The 26,112-nt window shown below is 39.1% G+C and overlaps 1 protein-coding gene across 1 annotated transcript in view; it reads left to right on the forward strand.

Annotated features, from left to right (window-relative positions):
- Tbc1d32 (TBC1 domain family member 32) overlaps positions 1 to 26,112 on the forward strand; it is a 200,223-nt gene that overhangs the window by 59,867 nt on the left and 114,244 nt on the right. The window contains exons 14-19 of the mRNA XM_052163596.1: positions 3,226 to 3,368; positions 4,637 to 4,764; positions 12,221 to 12,422; positions 13,210 to 13,292; positions 21,287 to 21,425; positions 25,870 to 25,957. Coding sequence (XP_052019556.1) covers positions 3,226 to 3,368; positions 4,637 to 4,764; positions 12,221 to 12,422; positions 13,210 to 13,292; positions 21,287 to 21,425; positions 25,870 to 25,957 — 783 coding nt within the window. The remainder of the gene's footprint in view (positions 1 to 3,225; positions 3,369 to 4,636; positions 4,765 to 12,220; positions 12,423 to 13,209; positions 13,293 to 21,286; positions 21,426 to 25,869; positions 25,958 to 26,112) is intronic.

The raw sequence follows: 26,112 nt of genomic DNA on the forward strand, positions 1-26,112 counted from the left end.
TCTTCCCTATGTTGATTGGATGATTGATTAACTGTGATGTCTAGTCAACCTTTACTCCGTCTATTTTAAATGGAGGAAAAACAATAATTAAAACGTTTGATTATTTTCTTGTCTAGATGTTTGAATTATTTATCAATTTTGGTAAGTGGGTTTATTAAGGCTACATAGTACTTGTAAGACATTACATTGCTTCTGAAGCAAGCCATGAAATTTAATTTTGTTCATAGATGTTTTAAGACATTTATAATCTAAATTAATGTTTTAATTTAGAGTCAGTTTGGCTGGAAATCTTAATGTTTTCTAAATATCAAGATGTTCTCAAGTGATATCAAGGGAAATTTGATTAATTGATGTGCTCTCTTTTTGGTATTTTCTGCTCTTTTTATTTCTAAGGTATTTTGATCAGCTAACTAGTTTGTCCGAGTTAGGGTTTTACTACTGTAATGATGAAACACCATGACCGAAGCAACATGGGGAGGAAAAGATTCATTTGGCTTACACTTTCACATCACTGTCCATTCTTGAAGGAATTCAGGACAGGAACTCAAACAGGGCAGGAATCCAGAGGCAGGAGCTGATGCAGAGGCCATGGGTTGCTGCTGCTTACTGCTTGCTGATCTGCTTTCTTATAGAATCCAGGACCACCTGCTCAGTGGTGGCTCTACCCACAGTGGGCTGGGCCTTCCGCATCAATCACTCATTAAGAAAATGCATTAATGGCTTGCCTATGGCTTGATCTTATTGAGGCATTTCCCCAGTCAAGGTGTCTCCTCTTGAGAATGATTCTAGCTTGTGTCAAGTTGACATAAAGCTAGCCAGCACAACTGAACCCTTGTCAACTTGATACAGAAACACAGCACTAGTAAGCAACAATCTCTACTTTCTCATTTATCTCCAAGATCTCACATTAATAAGATCATCACAATATTAAAATATTTCAAAGCTTGAAAGTCACTTAGTCTTTAAAACTTCAAATACCTAAAAATTTAGCCTGCTTACTGCTATTGGAAGTATCACCAATAGAATACAAGAGATAGAAGAGAGAATCTCAGGTGCAGAAGATATCATAGAAAACATTGACACAGTAGTCAAAGAAAATACAACATGTAAAAATCTTCTAACCCAAAAAATCTACGAAATTCAGGGCACAATGAAAAGACCAAATCTAAGGATAACAGGTAAATAAGAGACAGAAGATTCCCAAATTAAAGGGCCAGTAAATATCTTCAACAAAATTATAGAAGAAAATTTCCCTTAACCTAAAGAAAGAGATGCTTATAAACACACAAGAGGCCTACAGAACTCCAAATAGATTGAACCAGAAAATAAATTCCTTTTAAAGTTTAAATAAATTTTAAAATTGGTTTAGTACATATTACTTTTAGCTTCAGTAGATATCATATATATTTAAGAGGCATTGAAGTATTACAAATTATTTTGATGACTTAAAAATGTCAATACTGAGTAGTATAGTTTGAAATAAATTTTATTAGTTTAATATAAAATGAAAAATAAAAATTAACTGGAAACATGAGCTTGTGTTTTCAAGCATGAACTGGTTTCAATCTTTTCTTGACTTCAAATGCAAAGAATATGTAACTATATATAATATATTTTCTGTATCAATGCCTCCACATTTCTGTACATGCTCCTTTTTCTTATTTAAACCTGAAATCCAGGGAATGGGGATAACATTTAAAATGTAAATAAATAAAATAACCAATAATAAATTAAAAAAAATAGAAATCCAGTCTTTTCAAAGATCCAAATTTAAAATTCAGCATCTCTCAACTGTGCCTCCTGTCAAATCAAAAATAAATGCTTGCTTTCTTCAAGAGAGAAGAACCAGTATGCAGACATGTATTTCAAATCCAAAAATTCACTTGTTTTCAGGATCTTCTTTGTCAAGTGTAAAGTAATAGAGAATCTGTTCGTATTTTACAATAAATTGTCATTGGCTCTGTGCTTGCTGCACAGCTTGTAAAAATGTCTTAAATTATCGCCATTTAAAATAAATTCCCCCTTTCTTTTGTATGTCTATAAAAATCTCCAAAGCAAAACCCAATATCTGAAATAGTAATGCAGATCCTAGTCTTTTAAAATTGGGAAATAGCTTGGAGATGTTACCACAAATTCTGAGAGAACCTGGAGTTAAGAGAAAAAAAAATGCATTGGGCTACATGTTAGTCATAGAATACATGTGTCAACCAGAAGGGTTTTCCTGTGTGCTTATAATAGTGTATTATTCTTACTGTGATTCCTAGACCTCTTCTGCCTTTACAGCATTTATACGGTAGAGTAGTAGCTAAGACCCCGGCTACATGCTTCTACAGCGTCGTTTATACTGAAAATGAACTTCCCTGGTCAGAAGTACTCAGTATCGTGGCTCACTGTCCACTCAGCTGTCTCTGTCTTCTCAGACTGCAGTGCCTAGTGCATTGCTCAGAAGGCATTTCCTTCTATATGTCAGTGGGTAAATACATATCCACAGTGTTTGTCACTGCACACAAGATTTCTCATCTGAAACGGAATGAAAAGTCACTAAATCCTTCTTCTGCTCAGGTATGAACTTGAAGTTAGCACACTTATGGAATGACATTAATTAAAAACGTTGTCAGTTTTATACTGTTTCTAGGGCACTCATGTCACATTTGTACAAGGAAGTTAGATTAAATATCTAATCAAATTAATCAAATTAAATACCTAATCAGAAAGTCACATTTATTTCAGGGTCCGTTCCCTGCACGGTCCATTGTGACGCCTTTTGGTTTCCTAGCTTTGGAGGATGACTTTGGCAGTGCCTCTGTGTCCCTGCCTCTTGTGCTCACACAGGGTACCACCTTCTTCTGGAGGCATCCATTCTTTGGTGTCTTCCTTTTGCTTGTAGTTTAATATAAATGTTTCATTTAATTCCCGACTAAGCTCCCGCACCCAAGTACATTATGAAAAGAAACAACAAACAGTGAATGTAATTAACTTGTTTTCTGAGAGGCTAAAAGTTGAGTTATTTGGCATCTAACTGAAACATGTTACATGTCTTTTGTACTTTTTAAATTTGCTTGACAATATAGTAAGCCAAATGAGTTACATTTCAGTTTATAATTCTCATCCTCTGGGCTTTAGTTGTCTGATTTTTTTTTTTTTAAAACAGCTAAGTTCCCTTTGACCTGAGAATCAGAAGTAGGCAGTGCTTTGACTTTCTGATTTGTTCTTTCTGGTTCTCAGAGAATTATTCTCCTGCCAGTATGGTGACTGACGTTCTACAGACGCTCTGCGACCAGAAGGAATGTGCTGTTGAGTGCTTATACAATAGCACCGTGACCGAGGCTCTTCTCCAGCCCATTCATAACCTGATGAAAGGAACTGCGGTGGGTGTCACTGAGGAGGAAGAGGAGTCCTTCAGCTGCTAGGGCTGGTCAACAGCCAGGGCCTCCACATTTCTGACATGGCTGTGATGTTTTCCGACAGATACTTACATGTATTTTTGGGTTTTTTGTTTTTTTTGTTTTGTTTTGTTTTGTTTTGTTTTTTTTGCTTTTGAGGATCTTTATTTGTTAAGTCATAGTGTTTATGCAGTTATTAAATTTATTAGTTATGATGGGTGTTAGGGATGTATACCCACAGACCACATCTTATTTTTTTATATATACTTAATTTCAGATATCTAGAGTCATATAGTGATCTACTACCATATCAGTGCTCTGTACTGGGCATTGTAAGTATAGAAAAGAATAAGGCAAGCTTATGTTAGCTCCCAGTTCAAGGGACAGTCTGTCGTGGTAGGGACCTCGGACCTTGAAGGTCCTGTTCATGTTACACCCCACAGTTAAGGAATGGAGACTACTGCTCAGCCCTCTTCTTACACTTATACACTCCGGGATCCAAACTTGGGAATTGCACCACCCACAATGGGCATATCACCGCCAAATCAGTTAATATAATCACATTTTAAAATACATAGACTGTGGACATTAGCATCCATGCAGGCACAAAGCAGTAAGTAGACCCTGAAAATAACAGGAGTTTCTGTAAGCTGACTTCATCATTAACATAATTTCTAGGTTTCAGTATTTGTTTTTGATATTTTCTTATGTGTTGGCCAATCTATTAATGCTTCCACTTAAACTATGTAGATATGATTGGTCCAATTTGTTTTCCGAGTGGATGATATTGCCTGCTGTCTAACTCGTGACCTGGCTGCCTCTTGTCAACCTTTATCCAGCAAGGTATATAAGGTGATGACATTATTTGGACAAAGCCACAGTGTATTGGATAGCATTTACAACTCGATGAATTTGTAGGAATGTGGTACCTGAAAAATAGAAGAAAATTCAGGTTGGTATGGAACTATCATATTTAGTAGCCAGAACTGCACTTGAATCTGTAACACAGACAGTGATTCTCAATAGCTGGCTTATATGTAAATCTTGGATTGATTTGCCTCATCAGCTCTGCTAGTAAAAGAATATCATCTAATGATACATGTACCTCTCATATATTATTTCACAGTCAGCAGTTGTGAAGGTTTCTGTTGTTGTACTTGTTATACAACTTTATTAGACTGCATACATCACCCCTGCTACGTCGCACAATTACATGATTTATCTTGTCATTATTTTTTTTTTTTAATGTGCAGGCTGCTCCAGATTGCTCTGAAACAGCTCTTATTCACATAGCTGATATTTTGGCAAGAATCGCTTCTGTAGAGGAAGGACTCATTTTGCTTCTGTATGGAGAAAATATGAACTCTTCTGAAGAAGAGAGGTGCGTGTATGTTTTAATCGTCGTAACTCTTTGGGTGTACTTAGGTTTCCTGAACAGGTACACGTTAAACTGTCTTTGATAAGCCCTTTTAGATGTTTATTGTTTTTCTGTGTCTGTATGTGTGTATGTCTGCATAAGCTTAGGTACATGCATTCAGGCATCCCTGGAGGGCAGAAGAGGGTATTGGATGCCCCATAAGGGAAATTACAGACAGAGGTAAGCTTCCATGCAAGTGCTGGGAACCTGGATCCTCTGCAGGAGTGACAAGTTCTCTTAACAACAGAGCCACTTCTTCAGCCCCTTTCCTATCTAATCTTAGCTCACAGGAATGATAGCGGGAATCCTTCCAGATGGGATCTAATATCCTCTTACCTGCTCTCCAAGACCATCTTATAGGCTTCTGAAGCCACAAATAGTTGGTTCAAGTCAAATATATTCCTAAAGGAGAAGCCACACCTTTCCTCCTCTGTTGTCACCCTGTCCTAGCTCTGCCTGTGCCCATGGTAACCTTGTGGTACTTAGACTTCAAGTGCTGCTAGACTCTGTGCTTCTGATTGTCTGATACTTCAGTAAACCTGTGAACCTATGGAAGTGTTTACTCTTGGTCTGTAAAAATGATATCATATATGCCATCCTGAGATCTCAGTTCTTAAGTACATTGTGGACATTTTCTTGGGTGAGTACAGAATAATACATCATTATATTTTAGCATTATACTCTTATTTCAGTTTGCTGTAATTTATACAGATTCTACTCCACTCCCCCTTTAATAGATAGCAGGCTGTGCCTCAGACCTTGCCTCCCTAAATGACTGTAATGTGCTCAGCCAGTTGATATGATGAATTACATTAATTGGCTATTAAATGCCAAGCATCCCAACTCAGGGACTAAATCACACCTGGTTGAGGTGAACATTCTTCTCCCCCATTGTGACTTTGAGTTTCTAGTGGTTGCTGTGGATCTTTGCTACTTTGACAAATGACATTGGCCTTGAAACCTAGAATGTCTTTGTTCTTTGATATTACTACAGTGCTGGTTTCATACGTTAAAAATGTGCCAGGAGCTAAGGCTGTCCCACAGCCCTTCACACCCAAATCCTGCCAGGAGAGAGCTGGTCTCTCCCAGGAGTGCTCTCACTCCTGAGCCCTGAGGTGAGATCACCACTTTCTTTTCAATAACTGTCCAAAGCCAGACATGCCAGTAACACACAGGGCACAGGAACAAGGGAACAGCTGGGGACAGGATCCTTCCATTCTGCATCTGTATCCTGGAGCTAAGGCTGTCCCACAACCCTCAGCACTCAAATCCTGCCCAGGAGAGAGCTGCTCTCCCCAGGCCTGCTGACACACCAAAAATCACAGGCTCATAGGCTCACAGGAGGGACAAGCTCCAGTCAGAGACAGCAACACCAACTAATACCCAAGATAACAAGAGGGAAAGAAGGAAGGGCAAGGAAGCAAACAACAGAAACCAAGGCTACTTGGCATCATCAGCACCTAGTTCTCCCACCAAAGCAAGTCCTGGATACCCCACCACACCAAAAAAAAAAGCAAGATTTGGATTTAAAATCATATCTCGTGATGGTGATGATAGAGGACTTTAAGAATGACATAAATAACTCCCTTAAAGAAATACAGGAGAACACAGGTAAACAAGTAGAAGCCCTTAAAGAGGAAACATAAAAATCCCTTAAAGAATTATAGGAAAACACAAACAAACAGGTGAAGAAATTGAACAAAACCACCCAGGATCTAAAAATGGAAATAGAAAATAAAGAAATCACGAAGGGAGACAAGCCTAGAGATAGAAAACCTAGGAAAGGGACCAGGAGTCATAGACGCAGGCATCACCAACAGAATACAATAGATAGAAGAAACAATCTCAGGTACAGAAGATACCATAGAAAAGATTGGCACAACAGTCAAAGAAAAGGCAAAAGGCAAAAAGCTCCAAACCCAAAGTATCCAGAAAATCCAGGACACAATGAGAAGAGCAAACCTAAGCATAACAGGTATAGAAGAGGGTGAAGAGTCCCAACTTAAAGGGCCATTAAGTATTTTCAACAAAATTATAGAAGAAAACTTCCCTAACCTAAAGGGAAAAAAAATGCACAAAAGAAAGAATACTAAAATCAGTCAGGGAAAAAAGTCAAGTAACATATAAAGGCAGACCTATCAGAATTACACCAGACTTCTCACCAGAGACTATGGAAGCTGGAAGATCCTGGGCAGATGTCTTACAGATACTAAGAGAACACACATTCCAGCCCAGGCTACTATACCCAGCAAAACGTCTCAATTACCATAGATGGAAAAACCAAGATATTCCATGACAAAACCAAGTTTACACAATATTTTTCCACAAATCCAGCCCTACAAAGGATAATAGATGAAAAATTTCAACACAAGGAAGGGAACTACATTCTAGCAAAAGCAAGAAAGTTATCTTCTTTCAACAAATCCAAAAGAAGATAGCCACACAAACCTATTTCCAACTCTAATAACAAAAACAACAGGAAGCAATAATCACTATTCCTTAATCTCTCTCTCCTTTTGATTAGATATTTTCTTAATTTATATCTCAAATGCTATCCCCGTTCATAGTTTCCTTTCCAGAAACCCTCTATCCCACCCCCTGCTTACTAACCCAGCCACACCTGTTTTCCTGACATGGCATTCCCCTACCCTGGGGCAATGAGCCTGCACAGGACCAAAGGCCTCTCCTCTCATTGATGTCCAACCATGCCATCCTCTGCTACCCATGTGGCTGGAGCCATGGGTTCCTTCATGTGTACTCTTTGGTTGGTGGTTAAGTCCCTAGAAGCTCTGGGGTTACTGGTTGGTTCATATTGTTGTTCCTCCTATGGGGCCGTGAACTCCTTCAGCTCCTTTGGACCTTCCTCTAGCTCTTCTGTTGTGTACCCTGTGCTCAGTTCAGTTGTTGGCTGAGAGCATCCTCCTCTGTATTTGTCAGACACTGGCAGGGCCTCTCTGGAAACAGCTATATCATGCTCCTGTCAGCAAGTACTTGTTGGCATCCACAGTAGTGTCTGGGTTTGATAACTGTATATGGGATGGATCCCCAGGTGGGCGCAGTTTCTGGATGGTCTTTCCTTCAATATCTGCTCCACACTTTGTCTCTGTATTTCCTCCCATGGATATTTTGTACCGTATCTAAGAAGGACCAAAGTATCCACACTTTGATCTTCCTTCTTTAGCTTCATGCGGTCTGTGAATTATATCTTGGGCATTTCAAGTTTCTGGGCTAATGTCCACTTATCAGGGAGTGCATCCCATGTGTGTTCTTTTGTGATTGGGTTACCTCACTCAGGACCTCACTCAGGAGGATATTTTCTAGTTCCATCCATTTGCCTATGAATTTCATGAATCTGTCATCCGTAAAAGCTGCATTGTACTCTACTGTATTGAGTTGTATTGTATTGTATTGTATTGTATTGTATTGTATTGTATTGTATTGTATTGTATTGAAAATACCATATTTTCTGTAACCATGCCTCTGTTGAAGGGTTCTTTCCAACTTCTGACTATTATAAATAAGGCTGCTATGAACAGAGTGGAGCATGTGCCTTTATTACATGTTGGAGCATCTTCTAGGTATATGCCCAGGAGTGGTATAGCTGTGTCCTCAGGTTTTACTATGTCCAATTTTCTGAGGAACCACCAAACTAATTTTCAGAGTGGTTGTACTAGCTTGCATTCCCACCAGCAATATCCCTTAACATCAATGGACTCAAATCCCCAATTAAAAGACATAGACTAATAGACTGGATATATAAACAGGACCCAGCATTTTGTTGCATACAGGAAATGCATTTCAGTGTCAAAGACAGAAACTACCTTAGAGTAAAGGTCTGGAAAACAATTTTCCAAGCAAATGGTCCCAAGAAACAAGCTGGACTAGCCGTTCTAATCATGAATAAAGGTGAGGAAGGACACTTCATACTCATCCAAGGAAAAATCTACCAAGATGAACTCTCAAGTCTGAAGATGTATGCTTCAAATGCAAGGGTGCCCTCGTTCGTAAAAGAAACTTTACTAAAGCTCAGAGCACACATTGCATCTCACATAATAATAGGGGGAGGCTTCAACACCACACTCTCATCAATGGACAGATCATGGAAACACAAACTAAACAGAGACATAGTAAAACTAACAGAAGTGATGGACCAAATGGATTTGACAGATATTTATAGAACATTTCATCAAAAAACAGAAGAATAAACCTTCTCAGCACCGCATGGTACCTTTTCCAAAATTGACCATATAATTGGTCACAAAACAAGCCTCAGCAGATACAAGTAGAGTGAAACAATCCTATGCATCCTATCAGATCACCACGGTCTAAGGCAACAAAAACAACAGAAAGCCTTCCTGCCCGTGGAAGCTGAACAGTGCCCTACTTGGCTACTTTGGTAGCAAGGTTTATAAAATTAAAAAAACAAAGTTACCGATTATAAAAATGTTAAAAAAAAGAAAGGTCCTAGTATTCCTGGCCTTATATCCACATGTAAGTTTTGTGTTTTTATATGAATATTATTAATTTTAATAAATCAGGGTTTTGCCAGGTACTGCCTCTAGAGTGTGTATGTATTTTTGTTTTTAAAGAAAGGTTCTGTCACATTGAAGTGGGACAAACAAGATATAAACTACCAAAAGTGACTTCTGATTATCATTGTGTAGTACCTTGATTGTTTCCTTAGTAGAAAGGCTGGAATGTTTGGAAACACAATTAGAAAGAGTCCAGCTCATTAAATTTTGTTTTTCACAATGGAGCACTGAGCAGCTTGCTAGCTGTAAAAAGGAATTAGGGGGCTAGGAAATATCTTAGCAGGGAAACGGGCTAGCTCCTAAACTTGATGACCTGTATTTAATTGCTGGGACTCACATGGTAGAACCAGAGACCTGCTTCCTGCAGTTGTCCTCTGATCTCCAGGCTGTCCCATGTCTGTTATGCACACATACCCCCCACAGAATTAGCAGTGGTTTTATGGACTGCTTGTGCTGTTAGCATTGACATTAAGTGAGAAAAGAGAAAGGACAGATGGATGTTTATGGACTGCCACCCTCCGTGGACCAGGCTCTCCATAGCTTATGTCACTTAAACAGATTAAGAAGCAAGGCAGACGGTCAGTTCCGGGGAACAGAAGAAACATACATGGAGAAATGTTCTCCACGGGATATACATTGTCATTCTCAGATTTTAGTTTAATATTAGGTGTTTTAGGCTCCAAATGTTAAACAAAATAAAGAAGAAAGAAATCACAATTTTTAAAACCTGTGAAGCAAATGAGTAAGCAAACTTAATAGGCTGGTTAGTGACAAAGCTGTATAAAAAGAAAACTACTTCAGGTAACCTCAACACGATTGAACTGTAGTCGGGTGTAGTGTGAGTGAGATAATCTTCAATGCCAGCTGCATTTGGAATGTTTAGAAGGAATATTGGTGTTATTTTGAAATTGTTATGGGTAATAGATGACTAGGTAATGGCATATAGAACTAAGATTTTTCAGTGTAACACACAATATAAACTCATAAAATTAAAGAAACAAGTAAAAAATTGTTCAGCACATAATGGAAATGCAATTATGAGCCTTTTTTCTAAAAAAGATACTTTTTTCTCAGGTCACTACCCTGGCAAAGGCCTAGAAGCTATGATATTACTGACAGCAGATTCTTGCATTGTAATATCTCTGTATCTTTCTTTTTTCCCCATAAGGAGATATAGGCAGCCTTGAAGAAATGACTTTTTCTACATCAGTAATAAGTATAAGGAACCATCCTTATATCATTTTGACTGTAGAAAACAAAGTAGCCATTTAAAAGTAGCAGGATAGTGCCAAAATTTCTCAAGGAAGATTCTACTGTCTTAAGACATGTAATTTAAGGATAAAAAAATAATGGGTACAATAGGGTAAAATATTATTAGGTCTATAAAAAACATGGATTAAAAAGATTAAAATAATAAACATGAAAATAGTAGAAATGAAGCACAAATGAACAGAATAATTTTTTTGATGTTGCTATGATACCAAGTATATTTATTACTTTACAAATGATATTAGAATAATTTTCTAACTTTTCTGTATACACCGTACTTTAACAAGTTACCCAGGAAACATTCTTTGCAGAAGACGTCTAGTTGCTAAATACCAACAAAATTCTTGAATCAGAAAATATTCATGAAGTGTTGTTTCTTCATGAAATCTTGGTAATCACTACAACAGTTTCTAAAATCATGAGGTAAAAAAGACTTTCTTAGAAATGCCAGCATGCTGCCATCTGCCAAGCTAACTTTTAACATCACCTCAACCGGGACCACCAAATAAGGGGCGTATGCAAGCGGCACACATCACCAATGAAGCTATTTGCCAAGGAAGAAACAAAGAACTAAAGTTTAATCCTCAGACCTAATTATTATCCTAGAGACCATTTGTGGAAATGGGAAATGGGTTGGAGGATACTATGGGGAAATAGTTATTCAAATATAAAACTATTGAATCATTGACTTGGAGAAAAACTGCACAGGGAGTATAAATCAGCCTGCAGAGCCTGCACAACTTGTAGGGAATGTTATTTAAACAAACCTATCTAGTGGACATGGCATCCTTGAGATACTAAAGAGAAATTTGATATGGGCTGTCTAACTAAAAGTTGTAGTTTTTATGTGGGTGCACTGCATTTAAGATAGAAGTTTTGTCATTTGGAGACGACACTGGGCCATATATACAAGGCAAGGAGGAAAACATGTTTGTAATGGTGCTGGAAGCTTGACTGCTCTCCCACATCTGACGCTTAGTGCTTTTGCTTTGACTTTTGCTTTTGTAAAAATCGAGAAAAAGTGTTAGTACTGCTTCTCTCTGGTGTTAGGCAGACTAGGTGATCTTGTTTCTTTCTCAGCATTAGTCGTGTGTTACTATGCAAGTTAGTTTCAATCTGTAAACTCCTATTTTAAAGGATTATTAAAAAAAATGTAAGCACATTAAAATACTTTCACACTAGAAGAATCTTTTTTTTTTTTTTTTGTCTCTGCCACTGTCGTTTCCAGGAAAATGATCTCAAACTTTGAGATAGGGTGGGTATGTTGTTGTTATTATAATGGGGAAGGTAGCAATAGCTCAAACAATATGATATTCTCACTGTAAGATTAGGAACCCTCATGCATGGCCCTGGCTGCAGGGCATCTGTGTCTCTTTAAGTATACACATATTGTCTGTGTCTCCCACTGGGTTCCCCTTTCCTATGTTCCACAGAATCCTTTGTCATGGCTGGACGTGTGCACATTGGTGAATCAGGTATGCTGACTTGTTAGCAAAAGCCTTTGAGGTTTGTCAAAGGCAACCAGCAAGGGAGCGGTGTGGAGATCGGCTGTCTCCGTTACTGCTCCATGATATCAGGCTCAGGTGCGCTTGGGGTCACATCTGTGCTCTTTTTCTCAGTCTCACAGGTGCTCACATCATAGCCAAGTTTTCAAAGAAACTTCTCGAGGAAGATATTTCTATTTTTTCTGGCTCAGAAATGTTGCCTGTGGTTAAAGGAGCATTTATTTCTGTGTGCCGTGAGATCTATGGTACATGTGAGGGCTTGCAGGTGTTGCTTCCTTATGGTTTACATGAATCTATAGCAAAGGCATGGAAGAAGGTAAGTCCTTCAAACATTCCTGTAGATCTTCATTTCAGTTCATTTCAGTTGTAATACCTTATTATGGGCAGGGTATTTTAATGATACGTGTATCTCTCTTTTTTCTGTTTCCTTTCCTTCTCCTTCCTTCCTTTCTTCTTTCCTTCCTTCCTTCCTTCCTTCCTTCCTTCCTTCCTTCCTTCTTTCCCTCCCTCTCCTCTCTTTCCCCCCTCCCTCCCCCTCTCTCTCCCCCCCCCTCTCTCTCTCTTCCTTTCTTTCAGTTTGAAACAGAGTCTCACCCTGGAACTCTAGTTGGAATTTACTATATAGACAAGGCTGATGTTGAACTTACAGAGAGCTGCCTGCCTTTGCCTCCTGAGTGCTAGTATTAAAGGCGTATGCCACTATGATAGATTAAATATTACTTCTCTAGCATTGTGGTTGTTGGTATTAGCTATCCATATTTTTTAACTTCACAATCTCCTTCGTAGGGCTATAATGTAAGCCTTTACCTGATTACCACAAAGGTTTGTACTCTGCTAGCAGAAGTTTGGGGTGAATTTTCTTTACATACCCCCCTTCTTCTGTGGAGGTTAAAACATCAAGCCCACAATGCAGCAGGAGCCATGTATAGACCAGTGGATTACTAAGTCTTTCACTTTTATTGAGCCAGATAATTTAATTTTGAAAACAATTGACTTAAATTAGATCAAGGATTAAAAAATGAGATACAGCATTAGAAATCTTGTGAGTAGTGTTATTGGTCAGAAAAGCAGAAAAATGAACTAATCCATTATTTTTTTCTTAGACAAGTTTGCTATCAGAAAGGATCCCCACTCCAGTTGAGGGCTCTGATTCAGTTTCCTCAGTGAGCCAGGAGTCTCCTAACAGGTAATTATCATTGTCTCGCATCTCTCTATTGTATTTGTTGAGATAATTTAGAGATAATTGAAGTACAATTGAAAATGGTGGAAAAGCATTTTCCAGGAAGTTAAACTGTATATGTACAGGTTCAAGGTAGATTGCATTTTATAGGATGTTATTATTTATAGATTGTGATACTTGTTACAAATGTAGACATATTAAGTAGTTTTCACTTCATCCGTATTTGTATTTTGTGCTAGGAAGCTTGGAGGATTATAAAGTTTTCAGAAAAATCAAGGAATTATCAAATACTAAAACTGGAAAGGAATCTTGCATGGAAGTAAGATGTTTCTAGACGGCAGGGAGATCCACTTCCTTAGTTGTCAAAAGACAGCAAGAATGCAGTTTAATTATGGTTTCAGCATTTGACAATTGTGTAAATTAATACTTCACTGTATATATTTGTGTTTCTTTAGAAAACTTAAATGGCTGAGATGTTAGGTTAACAGGGAAACAACTTATCAAGCTAAGGTTTAGTGCTCTGCATGTTCCAAGTTTTTATTTTATTTTATGACTGAGCATTGGCACAGTGTGGGTCATAGTAGGGGTGACTCTCATTGGCACAGTGTGGGTCATAGTAGAGATGGCTCTCAGGGATCGTCTTTGCTAAATGCTGACCTTGCTTCTTTCTCTGTTATAGGATAGAGCTTAACTTATAAAATCCTTTAATTTTTTAAAATTTAGGAAAAGTTTAAAGGTTCAAAGTAGTTCATCTTCTGAAAATTTCATGCATATTTATTTATAATATAGTTAAAAAAATACATCAACTGCTTCTTTTTCTCCCTTTCTTTGAGAGAGTATGGAGAAGTTAGACAAGCTTTGTCCGTTTCCAATCTATAGACATAGGCTTCCCTCGAATGCACACCTCACTGCGATCAACTTCATTGCATATTAAACAGAGCAGAGTACATGTTCACTATAGTGAACTGCTTCCTATGGAGCAGAAGTTCTCGGTCTTCCTCATGCTGGGAACCCCTAATACAGTTCCTTACGTTGTGGTGATCCCCAACCATAAAGTTATTTTGTTGTAACTTCATAACTATAATTTTGCTACTGTAATATAATGTAAGTATATGATATGCAGGATATTTGATATGTGGCTCCCAAAAGGGTTGCAGCCCACAGCTTGAGAACCACCACTATGGAGGTAGTGTACTGGAGAAGTGACTACTACTTATTCAAGAATTCATTCTTCCTTCATACAGAGTACGGATTGGTTCATAGGTAGAAAGAGGCAATCATACCTATGAGTATGTGCTTATAGGAAAGCAGTGCTAGGGAAAAAGAGATTTCCTAACCTCTGTTATTGTCTGTGTACATCAGAGCTTTATAGGGAGAAGCAAAAGGATAGATTCATGGATCAGTGTATGAGTGAGGAGAGAATCAAGTAGTGGTATTGGTTCATGCTGTTGTGGAGGACAGGATATTTGAAAAGTAGATTCTGGGCTGTTGATAATATTGCTTAGTTCAAGTGTCTAGAGTCTTCTGTTGTGAGATTTGGGCTGTGAAGGCCAGAAGGCTAGTGATTTTGATTTCAAAGGGCAAAAGAGTGTTCCTGGGTTCCTAGGGTAAAACTCTCTGTTGTCCTCCTATCTGGACCCCATCCAACTGAATGGCACCTTCTCTACACTGCAGATAGATCATTTCTACTTAGTCTACTAAGATTTATATACCAAACTTCCCTGGAGAAAATCTCACAGATATATCCACAAATAATGCTTAATCTCTTTTCTAGCTATTCTTCAAATCTATTGAGAGTAACATAAATTACTTACTACAATGTCTCAAGAAAAATCAAAATTTCAATACAATTCACAGTATAAGTGTATATATCACTTTTGTCCTAATAATTCAGTTTACCTTCTGAAAAGACTTGAACATCTTTTGTTCTTTTTTTTTTTTTTTGAAGCAGATTGGTGAATATTTATTTTTAAAGTAATAAATGGTACCCATTTACATTCCTCCTCTAAAGGCAATATATGGCTTCTTTGCTAGGGGTTATTAACTTGAGAGAGTATCACTAATGACAAATTATATTTTAATGATGGACAGAAAAAAACTTTTTTTTGTCTTTTTTTTTATTCGATATATTTTTTATTTACATTTCAAATGATTTCCCCTTTTCTAGCCCCCCACTCCCCGAAAGTCCCATAAGCCCCCTTTTCTCCCCCTGACCTCCCACCCACCCCTTCCCACTTCCCCGTTATGGTTTTGCCCTATACTTCTTCACTGAGTCTTTCTAGAACAAGGGGCCACTCCTCCTTTCTTCTTTTTTTTTTTTTTTTTTTTTTATTCGATATAATTTATTTACATTTCAAATGATTTCCCCTTTTCTAGCCCCCCCCCCACTCCCCGAAAGTCCCGTAAGCCCCCTTCTCTTCCCCTGTCCTCCCTCCCACCCCTTCCCAGTTCCCCGTTCTGGTTTTGCCAAATACTGTTTCACTGAGTCTTTCCAGAACCAGTGACCACTCCTGCTTTCTTCTTGTATCTCATTTGATGTGTGGATTATGTTTTGGGTATTCCAGTTTTCTAGGTTAATAACCACTTATTAGTGAGTGCATACCATGATTCACCTTTTGAGTCTGGGTTACCTCACTTAGTATGATGTTCTCTAGCTCCATCCATTTGCCTAAGAATTTCATGAATTCATTGTTTCTAATGGCTGAATAGTACTCCATTATGTAGATATACCACATTTTTTGTGTCCACTCTTCTGTTGAGGGATACCTGGGTTCTTTCCAGCATCTGGCAATTATAAATAGGGCTGCTATGAACATAGTAGAGCATGTATCCTTATTACATGGTGGGGAATCCTCTGGGTATATGCCCAGGAGTGGTATAGCAGGATCTTCTGGAAGTGAGGTGCCCAGTTTTCGGAGGAACCGCCAGACTGATTTCCAGAGTGGTTGTACCAATTTGCAACCCCACCAGCAGTGGAGGAGTGTTCCTCTTTCTCCGCACCCTCTCCAACACCTGCTGTCTCCTGAATTTTTAATCTTAGCCATTCTGACTGGTGTAAGATGAAATCTTAGGGTTGTTTTGATTTGCATTTCCCTAATGACTGATGAAGTTGAGCATTTTTTAAGATGCTTCTCCGCCATCCGAAGTTCTTCAGGTGAGAATTCTTTGTTTAACTCTGTACCCCATTTTTTAATAGGGTTGTTCGGTTTTCTGGAGTCTAACTTCTTGAGTTCTTTATATATATTGGATATTAGCCCTCTATCTGATGTAGGATTGGTGAAGATCTTTTCCCAATTTGTTGGTTGCCGATCTGTCCTCTTGATGGTGTCCTTTGCCTTACAGAAACTCTGTAACCTTATGAGGTCCCATTTGTCAATTCTTGCTCTTAGAGCATACGCTATTGGTGTTCTGTTCAGAAACTTTCTCCCTGTACCGATGTCCTCAAGGGTCTTCCCCAGTTTCTTTTCTATTAGCTTCAGAGTGTCTGGCTTTATGTGGAGGTCCTTGATCCATTTGGATTTGAGCTTAGTACAAGGAGACAAGGATGGATCAATTCGCATTCTTCTGCATGCTGACCTCCAGTTGAACCAGCATGTATTATGTTTGGGGTATTCCAGTTTTCTAGGTTAATATCCACTTATTAGTGAGTGCATACCTTGAGTCACCTTTTGAGTCTGGGTTACCTCACTTAGTATGATGTTTTCTAGCTCCATCCATTTGCCTAAGAATTTCATGAATTCATTGTTTCTAATGGCTGAATAGTACTCCATTGTGTAGATATACCACATTTTTTGCATCTACTCTTCTGTTGAGGGATACTTGGGTTCTTTCAGCATCTGGCAATTATAAATAGGGCTGCTATGAACATAGTAGAGCATGTATCCTTATTACATGGTGGGGAATCCTCTGGGTATATGCCCAGGAGTGGTATAGCAGGATCTTCTGGAAGTGAGGTGCCCAGTTTTCGGAGGAACCGCCAGACTGATTTCCAGAGTGGTTGTACCAATTTGCAACCCCACCAGCAGTGGAGGAGTGTTCCTCTTTCTCCATATCCTCTCCAACACCTGCTGTCTCCTGAATTTTTAATCTTAGCCATTCTGACTGGTGTAAGGTGAAATCTCAGGGTTGTTTTGATTTGCATTTCCCTAATGACTAATGAAGTTGAGCATTTTTTAAGATGCTTCTCTGCCATCCGAAGTTCTTCAGGTGAGAATTCCCTGTTTAACTCTGTACCCCATTTTTTAATAGGGTTGTTTGGTTTTCTGGAGTCTAACTTCTTAAGTTCTTTATATATATTGGATATTAGCCCTCTATCTGATGTAGGATTGGTGAAGATCTTTTCCCAATTTGTTGGTTGCCGATTTGTCCCTTTGATGGTGTCCTTTGCCGTACAGAAACTTTGTAATTTTATGAGGTCCCATTTGTCAATTCTTGATCTTAGAGCATACACTATTGGTGTTCTGTTCAGAAATTTTCTCCCTGTACCAATGTCCTCAAGGGTCTTCCCCAGTATCTTTTCTATTAGCTTCAGAGTGTCTGGCTTTATGTGGAGGTCCTTGATCCATTTGGATTTGAGCTTAGTACAAGGCGATAAAGATGGATCAATTCGCATTCTTCTGCATGCTGACCTCCAGTTGAACCAGCACCATTTGTTGAAAAGGCTATCTTTTTTCCATTGGATGTTTTCAGCCCCTTTGTCGAGGATCAAGTGGCCATAGGTGTGTGGGTTAATTTCTGGATCTTCAATTCTGTTCCATTGATCTGCCTGCCTGTCACTGTACCAATACCATGCAGTTTTTAACACTATGGGAGCTTGTGTGAGATAGGTGTTATAGCCGCTAACTGGTCTTATGTCTCTCTACAGCAGGTACCTGATTTTTTGAATGAGTGAAGAAATGAATTTAGTGAATGGGTTTTGTCTAGTCCAAGTTAGGGAGAATAAGAATTAGCTTAACTAGATAACAGTAAAATAATAGCAATCTATAAAAACCAAGGTTATCATCATCATCATCATCATCATCATCATTATACGTATTCTGGAAGATTCTGCTCCTACTTCCCATTTAATGATGTGTATAGTACTAGAGCATGACCAAGCCAGCTTAGTCAGTCAATGTGTTCTTGGCAGGCAAGTGGGGGAGGAGAGCAAGGATTGAAAAGAAAAAGACAATTAGACAACACTGTAGCATGACTGACTCCAGTGTCTCCTGAGGCTGAAGTCCATTTATCCCAGCCCCCCCCATCTGCTTTCATACCATTTTAATTACATGCAAGTAATAAGGTCTCTAGGTTAAGGAACAAACTGGGCACTAAACACAAATAGACAAGGAACAAGCAAGGCAATAAACAAATAAACAAAATAAACAGTCTTGATCTCTGTTTCTAGGGTCTTATCAGGATGACTAAGATATCTGAGCCTGCTTCCGAGTCCTAGCCCAAAGTCAGATTCTTGCCTGAAGCCTACTTCTTTGTTCTAGCCTAAAATTAGATTCCTGCTGAGTTTACTTCCAGGTCCTGGCCCAAAGTCAAATTCCTGCCTAAAACCTACTTCCTTGTTCTGGCCCAATGTCAGATTCCTGACAGGTTTCTAGAAGTGGCCTCATAAGCTCTCCACAAGAGAATGGAGAGGCTGATGCATCCTTCTGGTGGGCATTCGTGTCCTTTTCATCTGCCTATTGCTTGAAGATACCAAATAAAGTTTCATATAAGCTTATTCAAGTGCCCTCACACTATGTGAGCCAAGTCACTGTGTGACCTTAGAGAAGATTCAGTCACAGAGAAAAAGAAAGGATGTTAAATTTGCTACAACCAGCCCGTAAAAGATCTTCTTTAAAATGGGAAGATAAAATTACAGAGGGTTCAGAGCTCAGCCCATGGTACAATGAAATTAATCACCAGAGACTATATTTCCATTAGAAATACCTCGCTGGATAGTCAGTGTTCTGTCACAGTGTTCTTCCACTGACTGTGGAAACTCTTTTCAAAGAAAGCATCTGATTGGGTCTTGCTCATAGTTTCAGGGGTCTAGTCTAGTCTCATGTCAAAAAGCCCAGTGGCACATGAAGACAGATATGGTGCTGGAGAAACAGCTGAGAGTTCTATGTCCAGATGCTCAGGCGGCAGGAAGATAGAGACACTGGGCCTGGCTTGCGCTTTTGAAGCCACAAGTGACACATTTCCTCTAATAAAGCCACACCTACTCCAACAAAGCCACACCTCATAATCCCTCTCTAGTAAAGCTACTCTGTGATGACCAAGCATTCAACTCTGAGTCTATGGGGCCGTGATGGAGAGTGCAGTTTGCAGCTTCACACTGTTTACCATTGCTGCCTCCTAAGGGAAGGCAGTAAAACTGAGTGGCTCAGATCTTCTGCCCCCTTATTAACGAAGGGCAGTTAAATAGTCCCAGAGGAGATCTATGAAAGCACGGCAACACTTAGTTTTCAGAATTATATCCATTCTTTCACATTACATAGTGGTGCCACTCATATAATTTGTTTCCTGTTTTATTAGTGGTGAATATGGAAACATTTTTATTGATCTTATGACTAATTTATTGATTTAATGACATATTTCAAATGTATGTTCTTTTTTTTGAGTGGCTTGGCTTGGCTTAACTTTTCTAAAACTTACTTGAGTGTTTCTTAAGCATATACTAATTGTACATAATAATGTCTTTTTCATACGTGTACATAGTATATATCTATAATAGTCACCCTCTCTTGTTTCTTTTACTCTCCATTCCTGCTAATCCCCTTCTGCTGTCTAACTAACCTTGCCCTCTAGTTTCATGCCTTGGTAGTGACCCAGCCTGCTGCCTTAGGATTGTTTACAGCATCAAGGATAAGGGTTTGTTTTGTGGAGCATGGACACTTGGCTAGAGGTCAAACCATTCAAAACACATCTCTCTCTCTCTCTCTCTCTCTCTCTCTCTCTCTCTCTCTCTCTCTTTCTCTCTCTTCATTACCATAATTAGCTGCTTATAAATCCTCAGGCAGGGGTGGGCCTTGGCATCAATGTCATGTCAAGGAATGAAGAGACTTTATACAAAGAATAGTTTAGTCCAAGAGTGAGTCCAAATTTGAATTCTACATTTTCCTTCACTGCCTTTCTTCCATCTGTACTTTGTGATTTCTGTCTGCATTCTCTGTTGTGTCTTATCTATCCCTGTGTCTTTTCCTAACAAAGAGCTTTGCTCTGTGTTTGTTGAACAACATAGAAAATTTAGTATGGCAAAGGGATGTTACAGTTTTACCAGATGTTACTTTGCTGATTCCAACTGACCCAGAAGAGCATTTGAAACAAACACAGATGTTATCATCCTATCTCCATCTACATGTCGCTTTCCAACATTTTTAAATACTTGCTTACTTTGAGATTGCTTCCAATCTCATGACTACTTTCAGAAAATGATTACCACATGCATGTGAGCACACACACACACACACACACACACTTCTGGACCAGAGGCATGGAATTATACCCAATTTAAGATTAAAGCAATGCATTTAGCTTAGGCTGTAAAATCTGATTAAATGGGAAATACAAAAGTCCCATTATTGTTTTAAAGGCAGGTTCCACCAGACTGAACTGGCTGACTAAACGGTAAGATTGTAGACTGAGTTTACAGCTCTAGATGACCTCAGGGCACTACTAAGCTGGATACAAAGTCTGGCTAAAATTCAGTCTCCCAAAGGCTAGAGCTTTTTTCCTAAAGAAGATATTGCTACAGGCCTCATGCCCTCCCATTCCATGGCTGGCTGCTGGGGTTCAGTTCAGGTCCTCAGTGCATCTGAGCTGAGCACTCCATCACTGATGGGAAGCTGTCAGAGCAGAGTTGAGAAAAAAAAACCTCACAGACCATTTTCACCTCATAACATCTACAGAGTAAACTGCAGTCAATGTATGCTCTGTCAGTTTAATTATTGTCCACACCCATCTTACATATTTTCTATCCTGAGCGTATTAAATGTCCCTTTACCTTCCTTTTCCTGTTTCAGTGTGGCTTGGGAAGACAATTTGTTGGATGATTTACTCAATTTTGCTGCCACCCCCAAAGGACTGCTGCTTCTTCAGCGCACAGGTGCCATCAATGAATGTGTGACGTTTATGTTCAGCCAGTATGCAAAAAAGCCACAGGTATGACTTGCCATCTGCTTTAAGCGAAAGGATTGTTGTTGTTATGAAAGCCATTGAGAGCATCACTCTGCCCTCCATGTGTGACGAGGTTATTAAGCTTCAGTTAAAATCCTGGGTTGCATTGTAACACTTACTATTTTTTTTTTTAAAGGAAAGCTTTAGGTAATAGATATTGGTGTCTGTGTTTTGAAATTGCAAGCAGCCAGATGGAATTGAAAAATTCAGTTAATTTTCCAGATGTTTTATAAGTGTGATATCATACCTCCATATGTACTGGGTAGAATTTCTGGGAAAATCTAAATATATGTATCCATGAAGGTTTAGGCCTTAAGGATTTTAAAGCCACAAACTTCCCCTTAGAGAGATTATATTCAACTGTTAAATAAAACTTACAAGGTAATTTATTTAATCAAGTAATTGACTCATAATTAGCTTTGCTTTTTTTTTCTGGCATAGTAAAGACATTTCTGGGACTTTTGGAACTTAACTATGCTATTGAGGATATTTTTCTGCATAACAACTTGGTCTTTGGGCTAGCATCAAGGCTGGTTGGTATGTGTGTTTGTTTGTTTGTGTGTGTGTGTGTGTGTGTGTGTGTCTGTCTGTGTGTTGCACACTTGCATTCTTTTTTTCTCTTTTCAATCTGGCCTTGGTGGGAGAGAATGCACCTATTCCTTCAGTGACTTGATGTGCCAGGGTAGGGTGATGCCTGGTAGGGGACACAGACTCAGAGGGGAAGGGGAGAGAGGATTGGGCGAAATGTTGTGGGAGGGGTTGACTGGGAGCAGATATTGGAATGTAAATTGAATAAATAAATGAATAAATAAATAAATAAATATGAAACAACAGAAAAAGAAAAAGAAAAGAAAGAAAAGTAAAGAAAAAATGAAGAGAAAAATGGAAAATTTTAGGGAGAAACAGATTTTGCAGTGAGTAGTGTACTCCTGTGCAGGACCTTTCTAGAATGCATGGCAGACTGTGAGTGTTTCCAGGTCCTCTAGCATTACAGCCTTTGGCAGCGTAGGGCTTCTATTTTGGGTCCTTCGCCTTGGGCTGCCCCTTATAGGAGTGCTTCAGCCTTCTCCTTTGTGTCTGGCCCGTCAGCCTTCTCCCCTACCATCTTGCACAATGGCGAAGAGTTCCATCTTATTTTTTGAGCTAGGAACTCACCATTTTTGGGGCTAGGCTGGAGACCTTGTCTCTTCTTCCTTGGTGTTGAGATGCTAGGTCTGTGCTCCTGAGCCCAGCTTCCCCTGCCTGCCTTCATCCCGAATCCTCAGGCAGATTGAACTTATGCCTGTGTAGCAAGCACTTGACAGACGTAGCCAGGCCTGGAACCAGTTCTTTCATAAAGTGTTTTGATATTTTATGTTGCTAATGGCAAGTGCTTTCCCCTCTACTTCTTAAATTTGAACCTCCTCCTTTGTTTAAAACTATTAGAAAATAAATAACCGTTTTTGTTGTCTCTGCCTGATAGTTACCTCAGTTCTTTAATTTATGGCCTACGTACCCTATCCATCTGTATGAGGTTCCTACTCTGTCTTATTTATTTTATTCTAGTATCATTCCAGATTGCTAGTTATATTTCACCCTGTACACATTTTCCTTCCCCAAGCTTCCACATTTAAGAGTTTATTGTATGTGATACACACACACACACACACACACACACATACACATACTTTCTTCTCCACAGTTGTTTATGTTATTATAAATATTCTGCTTTATTTTGAGCCCCCCCCCACAACCCTCCCCCCCCCCCCAGCAAGCTTAGAGCTGCCCTTGTATACTAATTACTTGTTCAGGCTTCCTATTCTGTTTATACTGCTTATCATGATGAAGGCTTCCTGTGTGTTGATACTGTCTGTTGTCATGATAACGTGCAAGTAGTTCACACACATTTTTCTTCATGCATGTGCTTCACATCAGGCAGGCATGTCTTCACATGGTACATCTAGAATTAGATGTCATTTCTATGTCTGTAAATTTCAAAACCCAATATTCCTTGCATTGCCCTGTGTGCTTGCAGAATTGCCTGCTCCTTTGACATTGGGATTTTACAACCCATAGCTCTCATTTGCACATTTATCACTTTATTGTACCCCAATATACCAGATGTTTTCATCATTTACCTCCTAAGATATTTTCCACGAAAACCTGAAGGCTAGGCTATTTTCTTTATTTTGTGGAGGAAAAAGTGGATGCTCAGGTTAGTTACACAGTGTGTCTTATGGGTCTGTTAGCTGGCTCAGTTATAATGGTCAGACTAAAACTCAGATTACATCTTTTCTAGTTTTTGACCATGTGCCTGAAGACTTACCTTGTTTCATAAGCTGTCTTTGACTTATGATAAATTTCTCCATTTTCACACTATCTGGGAAGTGGACAAAGAATGTGGCTGCTAAATAATTCAATTTTTAGTGCCTGTGGGAGGGACTTATGAGCAGGCTACTTTTTGGGAGCAAGATGCAGGGAAAGAAGGATAGATAGATTTTTATCTTCCTGGTCATTTGTGTCACTCGCTGCTGAACAATGGATTCTAATTCAAGGAAAATTGTTGGTGTATTTAGTTTTGGCTATTTTATTGGGTTCTTATACCTCTACCTCCCTCCCAACCTTCTTCCACCCTAATCCCTTCCAACCCTGCAACACTAGGAAGTAGAGAAACAAGGTTAGAGGGAAAAGGAGATATAGAGGTCTATAGGCTACCTCCTGCTGTTTGGGTTCCTTGGGGCAGGTCCAGTCTTTGTCAGAATATCCACCAGTCTAGAGAACCATCAATCCAGCAATAGCAGTGTACCAGCAGGAATCAGCAGGGACCAGCAGCAGCAGGGGCAGCAGCAGCTACCACAGGCCCTCTTGGGTTTTCCCATTTATACCCTGTCCAGAGTCCCCAGAATGAAACTCTGCAGCTGGCAAGAATCACACCCCTGCTAGTGCATGAGGCAAATCATAATCACTTAGCCTGACTAAGTGACTCTTTTAAATCAAAGTGCTAGGATTAAACTCAGACCAGAAGTAAAATGGTTACCAGTACCACATTGGTACTAATTCACTGTGAGGCTTTCATTGTTCTCTACTGTTATCGCCTGGAGGAAATTTCTAGTATTCTCATTGCTGAGGAGAGTAAGTGGCCGTACCTGCAAGTCTGCATTGTATGTCATTAGGATGCTGTGAAACAGCATCTTATCCCACACTTGGGCTTAAAACAACAACAAAAAATATTCATAAACCATAACCAGGTTTTTAAAGAAACCAAAAAGTCTCACTATAGAAAATGGGAAATATGACTAACCAGATTGGAAAAGAAGGCTAAATTAAAAAGATATATGGGATATAAAATTGATGAAATCGGCCTAATTTTTAGCGTGGTCTATTGGCTCCCATTTAACTACATTTTTTACCTTTAAAACTGAGGGCACATTTTGTGTTTTAAGAGTTTGAAATTAAACCAGGCACTTTTAGTGAGATGTTCTAAAGTAAGAATTCTGAGTGGTTAACTCTGTTCAGAAGTTCACATCTGATAGGCTAGAGAATGTGGCGTGTGGTGGTTGCTTACAGTGCCACTTCGCCCTATATTCTGATTCATCCAGAGGTCAACTCACTTTTGTAGTTATCCCAAGCAGGTCTGCTCCTTGTAAAGTGACAATTACTGAAGGCCTTCTACAGCAGAAAACAATATATTGATGATTAGGACCAGGGAGCTCCTCTTTAGAAACAAAAATTATATTTTCTAGAAATACTTATTTTAAGGAGAAAGCATCGGATTTTAAGTTTGCTTTTTGTTTCATTTTTATAATTTCTTAAAAACACATTTAAGAATTTAGTGGTGAAAGTTTACATATGAGGATGTGGCCTAAATACTAAAACCAGAATGCTACAGTTTAGTAATAATAGTAATAATTAGCTGTCCTACTTTTGTCTGATCTAAGTCCCTTACTTTATTTATGAGAAAATTCAGGCCAAGAGTAATAAACGACTCCTCAAAAATATTTTTAACAACTATGTGTGTTCATGTGTGTGAGTTGTAGTGTCCACCAAGGCCATGGTGTTGGGCCACCTGGAGCTAACACTAGAGTTACAGCTGGTTATGAGCCCCCAGGTGTGGATGCTGGGAACCGAACTGAGTTCTGGGAACTGAGGTTCGGTCCTCTGCAAGAGCAACAAATGCTCTTAACTGCAGCCTCATGTCTTCAGTGCCCGACTAAGTGACTCGTTAAAATCAAAGTGCTCGGATTAAACTCAGACCAGAAGTAAAGTGGTTACAAATGCCACATTGGTACTACTTCACTGTGAGGCTTCCATTGTTCTGTGCTATTGTCACCTGGAGGACATTTCTAGTGTTGTAATTGCTGAGGAGCAGGAAGTGGCTGTACCGGTAAGTCTGCATTGTGTATAACTAGTATGCTGTGCTCTTTGCTTCTCCTTGTGTTCTTCCTGTTAGGTCAACAGGCAGAAGAAGTTTGGCTATGAAGTCTTGGTGGTGCAGGTGGCATCCACAGCAGCAGGTGCAGTGGCTCTACAGAATTCAGGTGAGTCTTTCCCCCACTAGATAGAATATGATCATCATAAATAAAGTGAATAACTGAAAATTTAGCATGATAAACTTTTGGAATATTTTTACCTCTAAAATTCTACTTCCCACGTTGTGACTATGTTGAAGAAAGTTTTTCAGGATTGTCTTTGC

Source organism: Apodemus sylvaticus, chromosome 19, assembly GCF_947179515.1.
Source record: "Apodemus sylvaticus chromosome 19, mApoSyl1.1, whole genome shotgun sequence".
In the NCBI taxonomy this organism is placed as follows: Eukaryota; Metazoa; Chordata; class Mammalia; order Rodentia; family Muridae; genus Apodemus; species Apodemus sylvaticus.